We start from the raw sequence: 15,625 nt of genomic DNA, 5'->3' as shown, positions 1-15,625 counted from the left end.
CACTAGACAGTGCTCTGAACCTTTTTTCTTCAATGATTTGTGATCTTCACAGGTATCCATGGATTACATGAAATCTTTCCACTTTTATCCACCTTTGTTATGGTAGGGAGAACACGTCAATGGAAGGGTGGGCTCATCTAAGATAGCACAAGGGTTAAAAAAACCCTCAGCTTTGAACAAAGCCCTGGGCAAAAGTGTGAGATCTTTTCCGGTGCGGTAAATGGGTAAAAATTGGACGCCAATCAGAGGACTTTGACACTGTCCACTTTCACTATAAAGGCATCAGTTAATGCACACTTCAGCAGAATAACAAATATGCTGATTTTATTTTATTTACTGTTGGTGTTTGGAACTGAGTGTGAGTACAACGGTCAGATTAAATCCATACAGTAGATTTTAAACTAATTTATCAGTTTCTTTGATAATATTAAGTACATGCTTCTTCATATACCAAAGATTATGCTCTCTTTTGTCTCTGCTTGATCTTTTTCTAGGTTGTGCTAATGATTTATTCTATGAGACAAAGGCTGTGACAGTTGGAGATCATGTGAAGTTAAACTGTTCACGCGGGTCTGCAGGAGAGCTTGTATGGATGAGAATAGTTTCTGATAATCCTCCAGAAAATCTAACTCAAAATAAGACTCCTAATGTTAAAGTTAATCCAGAACCTGGATCGCTTGAACTGAAAATAACAGAAGCAAAGCTGAATGATACTGCACTTTACATTTGTATGAGGATAAAAGATGAACATCTTCTGTCTTTCAATGTGACATACTTGAGAGTTGAAGGTGAGTACACAAAGATTTCTTTCTTTTTTTAAAAACCATGAATTTGAAAATATAAACACTCAGAAATTGCTATTTGAAATTTGCTTGAACAATTATTTTATTTGCTGGAAAATTGCTAGAACTATTATTTCAGTCTTCTGTTCACATATTTAAAGTCACTTTATTTATGATATCTTATCCCAGATCCTGTGACCGACGTTACTGTATGTGTGTGTGTGAGTATTTACCAATTCTTTACTTTTTCGTACCTTAACCCAGAACTTGCTGTGACGGAGGCCCCTCCATCTACTCCATCTATTCCTGTTTGCCCAAGAGACTCGCTGACTTTGCAATGTTCAGTTCTTCACAAATCCTTAAGGAATTCATGTCCATCCAATGAAAGCGCGTTCTGTTTCAGTGTTGATTTTAGTGAGCCTGACCCAAATAACACTAAAAATAACAGAGCAAATGAAGAGGAGAACACCTTTGAGGGAAATGTCATAACAAAATGTGCGTCCTTTTCAAACAACTTTATTTCTTCTGATGGTTGGACATATTTCTGTGCAGTTCCCAAATGTAAAGACAAAACACCAGTGGAAACATCTCAAATCAACACTGGAGGTAAAAGCATTTGTTTAATGAATTATCAAAGTTAAGATACATTGGAAACTTCTATTTGCTATTTGGTAATGCATCTGGCAAAACAAAGTTGGTGTTCTTTGTAATTATTGATTACAGTTATTATCTTTTCTTTAAATCTACAGCAAACATTTGGACTTCAAGGATGCAAGAAGTTGCCATAAAATGTTTAACTGCTGCTTTGTTCGTCAGTCACATAATTATAGTTTTCTTAATTTATTTAGTCAAGAAGCTGAAAAAATAATTGAAGGCCCTTCTAATGGTAAGTTGCCAAAAACTATTTTAAAATATATTGTTAAACGATATTTACATTTACTGTGTTTATATTTTAATTCACCATTATATTTTACAGACAGAAACATCAACCGGAGGTGATTAGATCAGACAGCAGATGACCAAAAAGCAAACAAAGCAAAAGTCTGATTTATTTAAATATATTTTTAGATTTATGTTTAAATATTTTGCTCTATTCAGATAAATTGAGACATGTTGGTTTATGTGGGGCCAGTTTTTACTGCAGACAAGTCACCAACACACACAAATGTCAGTAAATCAAAACAACTTAAAACTCACACACACAAATAATAAAGTTTAACAAAACGATATGAACATATTTTGAGAAAAATGTAAGTGAAATCGGGCTGTCAAAAAATGTAACCCCCTAATGCTAAATAACCTATAAACTCTGCAAATATTTTTTGGATATAACCACAAGACAGATAAGACCAGGTGCCGGAACTCATCTGTTATTTGAGATAATAAATTGTTGGCTTTTTTATCCAAACAACTCAGTTGTGCTTTTCAGTTAAAATAGTTTTGCATCTACAGGTTACAGGCATCTTGAGATCAAAGCAGTGACTTCTTCTTTCTCTTTCGGCTTTTCCCATCAGGGGTCGCCACAGCGAATCATCCTTTTCCACCTCACTCTATCATGGACATCTTCTACCCTAACATTAGCCAACTTCATGTCCTCTGTTAAGACATCCATGTATCTCCTCTTTGGCCGTCCTCTCGCCCTCCTGCCAGGCAGCTCCATCTCCAACATCCTTCTACCAATATATCCACTATCCCTCCTCTGAACATGTCCAAACCATCTCAGTCTGGCTTCTCTGACTTTGTCCCTAACACAGGCAACATGAGCCGTCCCTCTGATGTACTCGTTCCTTATCCTGTCTAACCTGGTCACTCCTAAGGAGAACCTCAACATCTTCATCTCCGCTACCTCCATCTCAGCCTCTTGTCTCGGTCTCACTGCTACCGTCTCTAACCCATAGAGCAGAGCTGGTCTCACCACTGTCTTGTACACCTTTCCTTTGAGTCTTGCTGGCACTCTTCTGTCACACAACACTCCTGACACTTTCCTCCACCCGCTCCAACCTGCCTGCACTCGCCTCTTCACCTCTTTTCCACACTCCCCATCACACTGAACTGTTGACCCCAAGTACTTAAACTCCTGCACCTTCTTCACCTCAGCCCCCTGTAACCTAACGCTTCTACCTTGATCCCTCTCGTTCAGACACATGTATTCTGTCTTACTACGACTGACCTTCATGCCTCTTCTTTCCAGAGCAAACCTCCACCTCTCTAGCTGTTCCTCCACCTGCTCTCTACTCTCACTGCAAATTACAATGTCATCCGCAAACATCATTGTCCAGGGAGATTCCTGTCTTACCTCGTCTGTCAGCCTGTCCATCAGCATAGCAAACAAAAAAGGACTCAAAGCTGATCCTTGGTGTAGTCCCACCTCCACCTTGAACTCCTCTGTCTGACCTACAGCACATCTCACCACCGTCATACTTCTCTCATACATGTCCTGAACTACTCTGACATACTTCTCTGCCACTCCAGACGACCTCATACAGTACCACAGCTCCTCCCTCGGCACCCTGTCATACGCCTTCTCTAAATCTACGAACACACAATGCAGCTCCTTCTGACCTTCTCTGTACTTTTCCATCAACATTCTCAAAGCAAAAATGGCATCAGTGGTGCTCTTACGGGGCATGAAACCATACTGCTGCTCACAAATCTCCACCTTCTTCCTAAGCCTGGCTTCCACTACTCTTTCCCACAGCTTCATTGTGTGGCTCATCAACTTTATTCCTCTATAGTTGCTGCAGTTCTGCATGTCACCCTTGTTCTTAAAGATCGGGACCAGAACGCTTCTCCTCCATTCCTCAGGCATCTTCTCACTCTCTAAAATCCTATTGAACAACCTCGTTAGAAATTCCACTGCTGTCTCTCCTAAGCACTTCCATACCTCCACAGGTACGTCATCAGGACCAACGGCCTTTCCGCTCTTCATCCTTTTCAGAGCCTTTCTAACCTCATCCTTTCCAATCTCTGCTACTTCCTGCTCCACAACAACCACATCTTCCTCCCTTCTTTCCCTGTCATTTTCCACGTTCATCAGCTCCTCAAAATACTCCTTCCATCTTTTTTGTACACTCTCCTGAGTTGTTAGCACCTTTCCATCTCTGTCCTTAATCACCCTTATCTGTTGCACGTCCTTCCCATCTCTGTCTCTCTGTCTGGCTAGCCTGTACAAGTCCTTTTCTCCTTCCTTTGTGTCTAACCTGTCATATAGCTCATCGTAAGCTTTCTGTTTGGCCTTTGCCACCTCTCTCTTCACTCTACGCTGCGCTTCCTTGTACTCCTGTCTACCTTCCTCAGTCCTTTCTACATCCCACTTCCTTTTAGCCAACCTCTTCCTCTGGACGCATTCCTGTACTTCCTCATTCCACCACCAAGTCTCTTTACCGTCTTTCCTCTTTCCAGATGACACACCTAGCACCTTCCTACCTGTTTCCCTGATAATTTCTGCTGTAGTTTCCCAGTCATCTGGAAGCTCATCCTGACCACCCAGGACCTGTCTCAACTTCTGCCTAAATAGATCAAAGCAGTGACTGATAGGAGTAAAATGCCCTTTGCATTTACACCTCTGTTTGACTGTCAAACCACAGCAGGGCTCAAGTTTCCATCACGTCAGTAAGTTGTGTTTACCAAAAGATAAACAGGCAGCTCTGTTTGAACCTGCATGAAGGGATGTTACATGACAGTTGCCCCAAGGGTCAAACTGTTATGAGACTCCTGTATAGTATTAAATCAGGACAAATGAGCTTTTATCTTTTCTGATTTTTAAATAGTGTTCAATTTTGTACATTCATATGCTATTTGCATGCTTTTTTTTCTTTCAGTGTATGGTGTTGTGCCACTCTATACTGTAGACCAGTGTTTTTCAACCAGTGTGCCGAGGCACACTAGTGTGCCGTGGGAAATTGCCCTCATTAACTGATCTAAAAACATTTCCCATCTCCAGGATATCAGCTCTGTGTTCATCCAAACAGGCCCTGATAAAACACTGAGGAGTTAGGAATATAAAAGATCGTAAAATACTTTTTCTTTGCGTTTATTTTATTTTATTAAAGACATTTTGATAAGAATGACGCGATTCAGCTGCACCTTTGGCTGTATTTTGGAAAAGTCCCGTCCCTTTAACTGTCTCCACCAATCATTCCTGGGGGGCTTAATCACATGTCATCGGTCTGACCAATCAGAAGTGCTTAAAGTCTTCACTTCCTTGTCCCGATTTAGCTCGTAAAGTCGCTCAGTTCTAACAAAAATACTAGCTAAAGCTCGTCTTTAGCGGTTTAGCTTTCCAAAGAATCCGGTATCAAACCGTGGAACAAGTGAACAAAACAATGAAGCTCCAAAAAGCGATCTTCTGCCGTTTTATGCACTACATCTCCCATGATGCATTGGGTTGTGAGAGTGACAGCACACAAGGAGATCTGTTGTTAAACGTCTTGAAACCAACGAACACACATCAAACAGTTTTTAAATCTTCTAACTTAACTTTTATTGCATCTTTTAGAAAAAAAAAAAAACAGCTGCAGTTTCCAGCTTTTTCTGACACTATTATCTCAAAAATGCATGTGAGATTGTGGAGGGGCTGTAGATCAATACAAACTATGAGTTTCTCCTTTTTTTTAAATTTTTGGATGCTGGTGTGCCGCGGGATTTTTTTTAAGGTTAAAGTGTGCCGTGGCTCAGAAAAGGTTGAAAAACACTGCTGTAGACCATTATAAATCTACTTCTACATGTCTTGTCTCTTGTACAGAATGCATTCAGCTTATCAGCTTTACATAAAACCTTGATCGCAAGCCGTTTGTTTTCTTTCTATAATACTAGATTTATTTTTCTAAAAAATGTTTAAACTTTGAGAGTTTAAACAAAAGGGAAAAAGTGAGAAGATGTTCATGTCTGTTTGAGAAAAGTGTATAAAATGTGTAGTAAATAGTTTTACTGCCTTTAAAACATGAATAATTATTGTGAAAATAATGCCTTTTGCAGGTTACTGTCATAAAAGGTGTAAAAAGAGGGTGACAGACCAGGCGCTCAACAACCCAACAAACTCAAAACCCCCCCAAAAAATAAAATAAAAATAAAAAAGGTTGTAGGGTCAACCCAAAAGAGAGTAAAAAACCTGTCTGCTGGGAATTAAATAATTAGATGAATTCCAATCAACTTTAACAATCAACTTTATCAATCGACACTGGGGCTACCTGAAAGTTGAGACCCTGAGAGACGCCCTGATAAACTGGCCCACACATTTTTACAGAAACTCAGTGGCGGTCAAGATGAACATAAATTAGCTCCATTTGGGTAAGAATGGGCTGACGTGAAATTTGGAGCCCACGTTTCTGCAGTGTCATGCTGAACAATCAAAATGTTTTTATTATTTTTGTACATAAATAGATACACATTTGTCACTATGGAGGACATGTCAAATATCACTCTGCACTGTTGTTGAGCTGCATTCCTGAGATTAAAACAAAGATTAAAACAAACATTGTTATTTTACACGTACAGGTGCAGCTAGAGAATGACAAACTTTGATTTCTAAGCAGAAGTACAGAAAAGCCAGAATTTACAGTATTTTAGGCAAAATATGAGATAAACTAGAGTGTAATGGTGAATATTAAGAACTTGTAAAAATGTACAGATACAAAAAAAAATGCTTTATGTTTGTGGGTAAGTATGAAAAAATGTACGTATCCAAATATTCATGGATCATTGTCATTTCAAATGTTTGTATTATAAACATCTCACAGATTGAAATATGGTAAAAAAATAGTTAAGCCAAACACAATTAAGTAGAATACACTAATACCAACAGTATAAACACAATGTAAAAAGATATATTGATCCATGGGTGTCAGAGAAAAAGAGGAGGGGGGGTAATAAATTATTAAGGCTGCATAAATAATATGTACTCAAACTATACAAATGCAGAGTTATACAGACTATGCTTCCGTATTGAAACAAGTGTGTTAGCTGAGCTTGATGGGGGTGGTGGTTTGTGGGGGGTAAGTGTGCGGCAAAGGAAGCAGCTCTGGAGAAAAAAGCTTTTTCTGTTCTTTGTAATCATTGGTGTTCCTACCTCCAAATTCATAGAGGTAAAACACCAAGGTGGGAGAATACAAAACTCAAACAAAACTTTTACAAAGAAAAAACAAAGATCAATCAAGAGAAAAAAAAGAGAATAAGTTTAATGAATGTTTAGAAGCCGGAACAAATATATAAAAATGAGCCGCCACGATCGACTCTTGTGTTGTGATAATAGAAGAAAGAACAAAGTGTAGAGGTGATGGCATGTCTGCGGTCACACAATCAGTTCTCTTTAGTGCCTTTGTCTTTGTGGGTGTCTGTTGAGTTCACTACACTTAGACAATGGGTCAAATATAAAGAACTACATTTACCACACTTGGTTGTGCATGGTGAAGTGAATCAAAAGTGTCTTTCTAAGTTGGTAACATCTTAATCCTTAGGAGATGACAGACTCTCCACAACGTCTAAATCACACAATCATTTTTAAAAGGCTTGTCTATAATCATTCAAAGATGCACTGACTGTCCAATTCAACTGGTTTTTGAAGTGTGTGACTGTCTTTGTGTTATGTTTTATATTTTCATTTTAAGTTTAAAATAAAGAAATTTGTGATTTTTACCGTAAAAACCCTGAAAAATCCTCTAAGCTTTTCTGTTTGTTTGCTTCTGGATTAGATTTACAATATAGCAGATCAACCCAAAAAAAAAACCGTAACGGAGGTGAAGTTGTGCTGAAAAAATTACCCCAAACAGGGGAAGATACATTTTTCAAGACTGACGATAACAAAACACGAGCATGTCGGCAAGAATACTATTATCCAAAACACAATAAAAGACTCATGTGTTTTAGGTCGTCTTCTTAAAACCGTAAGAGTAAACCACTAAGAAAGCACTAAAACTTTTGTGTTTGGACTGTAGAAAGCCATCTTTCTTTAGCAAGAGCTGAAAGCAACAACAAAAAACCACTCTGTCAAAAAAACAGGCTCTGAACCTTGACAGCTTGTATTCACAGTGCTGTTGCTTTGATTTTGGGGGCAATGCTGTTGCTTAGGGCTGTTATACCTCCTGTTTCCTGTCTGCTGCTTGACTGTTCTCCTTCCTATAAAGGTCTAAATGTCAGGTGTAAAGTGCTCTACAGTGGGAGTTTTGATGCATACAGTCCACCTAAATCTAAATGTGTCAATAATCAAAGGTCACCACTTTCTTTGAGCTACAGCTGGACGCTCACAAACAGAGTAAAACATTACAGGAACAACACTTGTGAAATATCTGCTATCTTTGTATGGTCTTTAAAAACACAGTCAGTGTTTTTGACATAGATTGTCAGGAAAATAGTGAGGCAAAAGTTGTTTTGATGAGCCTGCATTCATCTGACCACATTTCAATGAGTTGCTAGCTCTGATCATGGTTGATTCCTTCCTACTCTGTTTACATCCTGTCATGCCCGGCTACGGTGGCTGTACAGAACACAGAGCTTATTCAGACCGAGGAAACTCAGAGCAAACCAGAGCTCAGTCCGATTGAAAGCGAATCAAGACAATCTCAAAAGATGGATTCAAGAGCGGTTACTGGTCCTGGATTAGGGTTCACTTGGGTGTATTCAGACTGAAAATTTGTTCCAGATTATCAAATTGTCAAATCTGAATACACCCTAAATGAATAATGTTCAATGTTATACAGTCTATATGTTCAGAATGGCTGTCCTTTCATATTTGAATATATGCAGTCATTCAGTAACTCTGTGTTGTTCTTCAACCTTGCTGCTTTGCGAGAGAACTCCAGTGCCACGTAATTTACTCCGTTTTCTTCATTGTCCTGCAACACAAGAAAATCTTCTATCAGTGCCATCAGTGCAGCAATCACACATGCAACTAACACAGAGTAATCAGAAGCTAATAAAAGCACAAATAAGGCAGGTTTTACATTGTGCTGTTAAACTGAAAACAAAGAAAAACAGTAATTTCATCTGCAAGACTACATTAGTTCTAATTGACAGGAAGAGAGTTCCAGACTTTGGAAGCTGCTGGGTTTACCAAAGTGAATTGTTCAGTTCTTGCATCACAATGAGTACAAACACACCTATATCAGCATGCCTTTTTGGACATACATGACCCACTGAGGTGACAATATGTGATGATGTGTCCACTAAAACAGAGCTAAACTTGTGTATCCCTGAACTGGGCCATTATTAGCCCTTCATCATTCATTTATTCGTCTTCTTAACCTGTTTTGTCCCTTTCGGGGTCATGGGGCTGCCGGAGCCTATCGTAGCCACTGTTGAATGAAGGTGAGGTACATCATGGATGGTTTCTCAGTGTGGAGGGCTAACCACTATTCTACTCTGCAGCCAGTAAGAGATTTTTTTTCTTTCTAAAACGTTATATAAAATATGTTGGGAGTTATCAAGTACAGTTCCATTTTTCAAATGCAGTCTCTTAAACCAAAAATCACTCTGAGCCTTGACAATGGACAGAGGATTGTACAAAGTCATGGAGTCCAGTCATTCAAAAGAAGTTCCAAACAATAGATACCAAATACCTTCTTTGGTATCACCTAACAACTTCCCTTGCTCTCCTACACAGTCCTACACCGCAACCATTTATGCAATCAATACATTGATGTGTAAAAAAGAGGCTTTGTATATTGGCTGTGCACCGATATGCAACACTTAACTGATGGAAAGTGTCAAAAAAACTTCAACACTGGGGCTAAAGTGCCAGGTTTGAATCAGACCTCAAATACTTAAGGATTTTTAACTTAGTGCATTGTGACCCTTTTATGACTTAAACTAATATTGGAAACAGAACACAATATTACATTTTGAACAATGGACACTTTAAAAGCAATATGTAATTTCATGAAACCTGTATTTATTTACAAGCATTAAAAAAACATGCTTTTGCTTTCAAGTAGATGCTAATTGTAGTTAAGCTTGGAGCAGAAACAGTTTTATGTGTTTGTATTATTTTTTTTTTTTACCGGTAGATGGCAGCTAGTGGTTAAAGTGTTTTGTGAAAAAAGTTACCTGAAACGAATAAATAACAGGAATAAAAACTGATTGGATTTATTTATTTTGTAAATGACCATGGTTTAGTATGATGGGGTTCAAAGTGTGTATTGTCAGAAATTAATGCACTTTCACGTCGGATGGTTCAGGATTGCACTTGCATTGTCCCTTACCTAACCTCCCTAATACTGTTCAAAGCAACTGATCATGAGGCAACAACAACAATCCCAGAAACAAAATCTTTTTTTGCTTGTTCTCAGTAAGTGCTTTCTTTTTTTAATTTCAACCTAATAAACTCATCGCAGGACAACAGAAACACACACAAGGACACATTCTCACAAATACACTTTGGGACATTTTAGAGTCACCAAGATGCATAGTTTTGAATATACATAGAAAACCGGAGGAACACCCACACATGCACAGGGAGAACATGCAAACTCCACACAGGAATGTCCAAGCTTGGATTTTCGAATGAGATCAACCTCCAGACCCCCGTGCAGCATTGTCTGACTGGTTTGTGTTCTTATTTTTGAAGTAAACACTGTTTGACTTTATTTTGTATAGACTTAACTGACAGAAGCTGAGGATTGGATCTTAAATTGTTTGTTCAGTGCCTTCACTCTACCAAATATTTACATTACTAAAATAAGTTATTTTAATCCATCTCAACACATCTGAATTATTCTTGTCATTTTAAGTTATTTTCGCTTAGTTTTTATTTTACCTTGCCCTCTTACCTGTAACGTCACAATTTTGAAATCATTTTTAGACAGATTATGACTTTGATATCTCTTTGTTTTTCAAGTTTTATGTCACTTCATTTGTTAGTAACAATTATTTTTGGTCTTTCAGTTTGTTCCACTTAATAAAAAAAAATATATATATATATATTTAAAAAAACTAATATATGTGATTACCAAACTGACTCCTTGCCCCTCTGCTGGTTGATCTTGTTCAGCCTGACAAGAATCTTCTCCTATTTGTGGAAGTAAGAGAAAAAAAAATGAGTCCAGTAGTTTAAAAAGCCACTATGACCTCAGAGACATGACATAATTTGGTAAAGGTCACAATCTTGAACGTTTCTCTTAAGAATTTTCAAAGCTGCTAAATAAAAGTTCCCTAACAAATATGTGAAAACATCATTGTAAATATTGAAATCAAGGAGACCATTTACATCGTTTCAGGTGTTTAGAAGAACGTCAATAAAACTACTGATCTGGCTGCTCCTGTGTGACCGTGAAATGACCCAGAAGCAGTGGCAATTTCTTTAACCCTTGTGCTATCCTAGGCACTTTAATGTTGGGAGTTGTGTCATCTAGACCCACTAGACCAGGGGTGGGCAATTCCAGGCCTCGAGGGCCGGTGTGTCTGCATGATTTCCAGATAGTCTTGCCCTACTCATGGCTGATTACCTAGTTCAGGTGTGTCCAGCCAATAATCTTGCCCTACTCGTGGCTGATTACCTGGTTCAGGTGTGTCCAGCCAATCAGAACATGCCAGAGCAGGGTATGCTGGAAAACATGCAGGAATGCGGCCCTCAGTGCCCACCTCTGCACTAGACAGTGCTCTGAACCATTTTTCTTCAATGATTTGTGATGTTCACTGGTGTCCATGAAATCTTTCCACCTTTATCCACCTTTGTCATGGTAGGAACAATACGTCAAAGTAAGGGTGGGGTCATCTAAGATAGCACAAGGGTTAAGACTGCAAGGGAAGCTCGGCTTCCCTTATAATATCACAAAATTAATGGTCAATCTACTATTATATTAACATTTTATTTACTAAAAATGCGTTAGAAAACGTTCATCTCAAAGACGAGTTCGTTCAAAATCAGTTTTCCTTCTCATACATTTCCGCAGCGTCACAGTGCATTTCCCTATAGAAGCCCAGCGTCCATTGACTTCAATGGGGCTGTTTTGAACTTTTTTTCAAACTAGAAACTAGACGGTCATTGGATAAACGCTGCGATTATGTCCCGCCCACGGACGCTCAGCGTCTCTGGGGGTAAATGGGGAGTGGGCTGGCCCGGACTCTGAGCTTCTGCGGGATGATTGGAGGGTCTGTGTGAAAAGCCTGCATCTCCTTTTGACTGACAGCGATTCTGTACTATAAGGAACCACTGAAGCTATTCGCGCTCAGTCCCATCACGGATTCCTCAAGTTCAGTCGAAATAAAAACTGCTGCAACCTATTTCTCTGATATTTGCTTGGCGAAATTGCTTTATTTTTTACTTTTAAACAAATAAACAATTTTATTATGTCGGCCGAAAATGAGTTTCCCCTATCTGACAGACCAGTAGCCGCCACTGCCCAGAAGTGACCCGCATGCGCAGAAGAGTACTCAACGGTGAACGACGTCACTCGTTGTTTGCGGAAGTAGCTAACGTTAGCAATAGATGTCAACAACAGTGTTGTCAACAGCGGAGCTCTTTTTTACATTATTACATTTATTTTCACAAAGGAACCAGCACAATTACAATCTTCTTATTTTAAGAATGCATTGGAGCCAGGATCGTCTGTACCCACTGTTGTGGAATGGGGATGTGAATGTGCTGGGGCCGCGCGCGCGTGTGTGCAAGAGAGAGGAGAGAGCGCGTGCAGCGCAGTAGGGAGTGAGAGGGGGCAGCGGAAGTGTTTTGGGGGCGCGCATTCATGTTGTGTGTTATGGAGGAAGGAGAACGATAAAAAAAGCAGGCTTCTTTATTAACCCGCTCTGGAGAATCTGAGGGTCACAACGGGGAAGTGAACCCAGAAGGAAGATCCGCCTTCGGCCCTGGAGAAGAGGGTCTCCCCCGCGCTTCTTCTGACCACGGTTGGAAAGGGAACAAAAAAGTAATCCCTGGAAACATTCCCGGCCATTTAGCTGGAAATGTTTTCAAACACCGCCCGGTTGCGATAAGAGCCCTTGAGTTTGGCCTGAATAGAGCTGTCACCCCAAATATGAATCCAATTGGTGACCTCGCTTCCCTTCCACTGACAGCAGCATCGCCCGCCATGGTTGATGAATATGTTCTTGTCCCTCCTACTTCAACGCAGAATTATGACGTACCGATCGGATTTATGTGGCCTGGCCGTTCAGACAGAGGTGGCATTTGAAAAGATCGGACACGTATTGGATTCAGGACCACATACCCAAGTGGCCTGGGTCACATTTGAAAAGATCGGATATGTGTTGTTCAGACTGTCATGAAAAGATCAGATACAGGTCGCATAGGGGCAAAAAAAAAAAGTCGGAATTGGGTCTTTTCAGCCTGCAGTGTGAAGGTAGCCTTAGATTACACTTGGCATGTGTATTTTGTAAAGCTAATGTATTTCTCTTTCTGACAAAAATCCTTTTTGAAAATGTGAAATTAAGTAATTCATGAGCAGGAGGAACTGGTAATTTCTTTCATCCACTCTGTAGTTAAGCCGTTCAGCTCAGCAGCTTTTTTATGCATATTTGACTTAAAAAAACATTTACAATTTTGCTTTGAATTTTTTTACATATTGGTATTTTTGCATCTTTTAATTTTTAGCATGTATTGTGCTGTACCATTTTTGTGAAACTGTTAAACAGACAAATTTCACAGGAGTGGAATTAAATGAAGTCATTATGTTTTCTGATTCTATTTTGTCTGACATCATCTCACAAGCATCATGTTTTAATAGTTTTTTTTTAAATAAGTGAAAGTCTTGAACTTACCTGTGTGTTGCACACATTCAAGCTTCTTCTTTCTTCTGGAAAGAATTAAAATGACATTCACAAAAACACTGATGGTTAACAGTATCCCAAGTGTAATAACATCCCAGCAAAGTTCACCCTCTGGAATCAGAAAAAAAGAAACACATATCAAAAACTGGAATATTTAAAACATCTACTGTGTCCCCTACCTCATTTTTTTTTTAAATTTAAAAAAATCACTTTTGCTCCAACATAGAACAAATAATTTTGTCTTAGATCACATACACAACAGGACATCCTGGGAAAGTAAAATAATGTAAACTTTATTTTGTTGAAAACATTTCTCTTTCCTATATGTACAGGTTAACATAAAGACTTTCATGAATTCTGCTGCATAATATGTTAAGATATCAGTTTCACAAAAAAAAAAAGATATCAGTTTCACTTTGGTTTTATATTGAGAGTATATGGTAAAGGCAGCGAGTTACAATCAAAGACAGAGATTGCTATACGTGTTGCGCAAGAGAAAAAGGAATTACTGAGAAACATCTTTGATGTAGAGCGCTGCAGGAAATGTTAACACACATGTGCTGGGGTTTGCAAAGACATCATTGAAATAGTAAGGTATTAATCTTCATCACGTTTGTACAGCCGTAGCGGGCCTTAAACGTACCCAGAACTATTTCTACATCATGCAGTGATTTCAACAATGAATAAAAGCAAATGTTCTCTCAATATTCTAAATCCTTTTTTGTTAAAAATTTAACCTTTTAGAAATTTTTCTTTTTTTAAACAAGACAAGAAATTTGGCTTCTTTGAGGATTTAAAGGTGTTAAGACCTCTGTGCAGTGCTACATTTATGTTGTTCTGTAAAACGTACTTATCTGTACTTCAGTCCTTTCACCAAACAGGATTTCTCCACACGAGAGCACAGCACAAGAGTAAAGGCCAGAATCCGAGGAGTTGTGTATGGTTTTTGACAGATGGTAGTCACATCTTCTCTTTTCTTGAACATCACACTTGGAAGTGGTTGTGTGAATGATTTGTGGACCAGATGCTGATGCCGCTTTGTACCAGTACACTTGGTGTTCACTTGCACACTCTGTTGGATTCTCTTTGGTTTTTGAAATAACTGAACATTGAAGATTGACTGTGTTTCCCTCCTGGACCAACTCCACACCCGGACCTTTTTCCACGTTGTTGAATATGTGCTTAGTTTTAGGATCTGTGAGATTCACAAATAAGGAATTATAAAAAGAAATATCAGTGATTGGTTTAATAAAAAAATGCATCAAACATCTTTTACCTTTAACAACTAACAAACTGCCATTGATGAATTCCATGTTGTATGAGGATCCAGCCTGACAAAAGTATGTCCCTTGATCTTCTTTGCTGACATTTTTTATGATAAGAACATGTTCTTGACCAGCTCGAGTGGAAATGAATCTGGAGAAGTCAAACTCTTTTTCAAGTTTTGGTTCTCCTCCAGCGGTTTTTGAAATTAACTGGATCTTATATCCAAACTGGAATTTAAACCAGTAAAGCAACCGTTGATCAAAGCCAGTTGCTGAACATTTCAGAGTCACATCATCACCAAGTTCAGTTTCAAAAAAGAAGACGGGTTGAGAAAGTTCCAGGTTTGAAGGCATCGCTAAAAAAAGAGAAACCAAACAATTAATTACAAAATAGCAGTTTTGGACAAAAGTGGTAGAAAACTCAGTTTTACATTGTACAGCATAGGATATAACTTACATAATGCACCAAGAAGGATAAAGACAGCCAGTCCTCTCATTGTGGCACAGCCTCTCTCTTGCACAACTGAGGTCTTCCCACTCAAATGAAGATTTAGTCATGAGCTGAAAAAACTTTTACAAAGTGGAAATCACAGCGATTGGCTCAAAGAAAGAAAATGTACTTCCTGCTGTTTTGCTGAGCGGTTGACATTTTATTTAAAAGTAAAAGTTTCCTAAAAGTATAGCAGTAATAGTTGCTTAGTTTAAAAAGAGCTCATTTTTTGTGGTCTTTAAAAAGAGACACAGCTTTTATAATGTTCAATTCCCTTTTTCAAAGGAACAGGAAGAAATCAGTTTATTATTTAATTTGAAGATATTTCTTTACTACTCCACAACATTTTGTATATACTTTAAAACACGTACATT

At 38.6% G+C, this 15,625-nt stretch overlaps 1 protein-coding gene and 1 long non-coding RNA gene across 5 annotated transcripts; one reads left to right on the top strand and one right to left on the bottom strand.

The window, feature by feature from the left end:
- Positions 1 to 500: 500 nt before the first annotated feature.
- On the top strand, positions 501 to 2,259 carry LOC110015694. Its single transcript, XR_002290936.2, has 4 exons — positions 501 to 788; positions 1,047 to 1,388; positions 1,532 to 1,668; positions 1,759 to 2,259. It is a non-coding gene; the product is annotated as an uncharacterized LOC110015694 (long non-coding RNA).
- Positions 2,260 to 6,117: 3,858 nt separating this feature from the next.
- On the bottom strand, positions 6,118 to 15,388 carry LOC110015715. 4 transcript variants are annotated; one of them, XM_020706399.2, is made up of 6 exons: positions 15,219 to 15,387; positions 14,773 to 15,117; positions 14,347 to 14,691; positions 13,488 to 13,522; positions 10,724 to 10,782; positions 6,118 to 8,611 (listed from the first exon to the last, which is right to left on the bottom strand). In XM_020706399.2, exons 1-6 carry the CDS (start codon positions 15,256 to 15,258, stop codon positions 8,590 to 8,592), a joined length of 846 nt encoding a protein of 281 aa, XP_020562058.2. In that variant the 5' UTR covers positions 15,259 to 15,387; the 3' UTR covers positions 6,118 to 8,589. The 4 variants fall into 4 exon arrangements, with proteins under 4 accessions (XP_020562058.2, XP_020562055.2, XP_020562056.2 ...); XM_020706396.2 differs by having other exon boundaries at positions 13,488 to 13,607; positions 15,219 to 15,381; XM_020706397.2 differs by lacking the exon at positions 10,724 to 10,782 and having other exon boundaries at positions 15,219 to 15,388.
- Between the last annotated feature and the right edge of the window lie 237 nt (positions 15,389 to 15,625).

Source organism: Oryzias latipes, chromosome 10, assembly GCF_002234675.1.
Source record: "Oryzias latipes chromosome 10, ASM223467v1".
NCBI classification, from domain to species: Eukaryota; Metazoa; Chordata; class Actinopteri; order Beloniformes; family Adrianichthyidae; genus Oryzias; species Oryzias latipes.
This window is presented reverse-complemented; position numbering and strand designations above follow the sequence as displayed.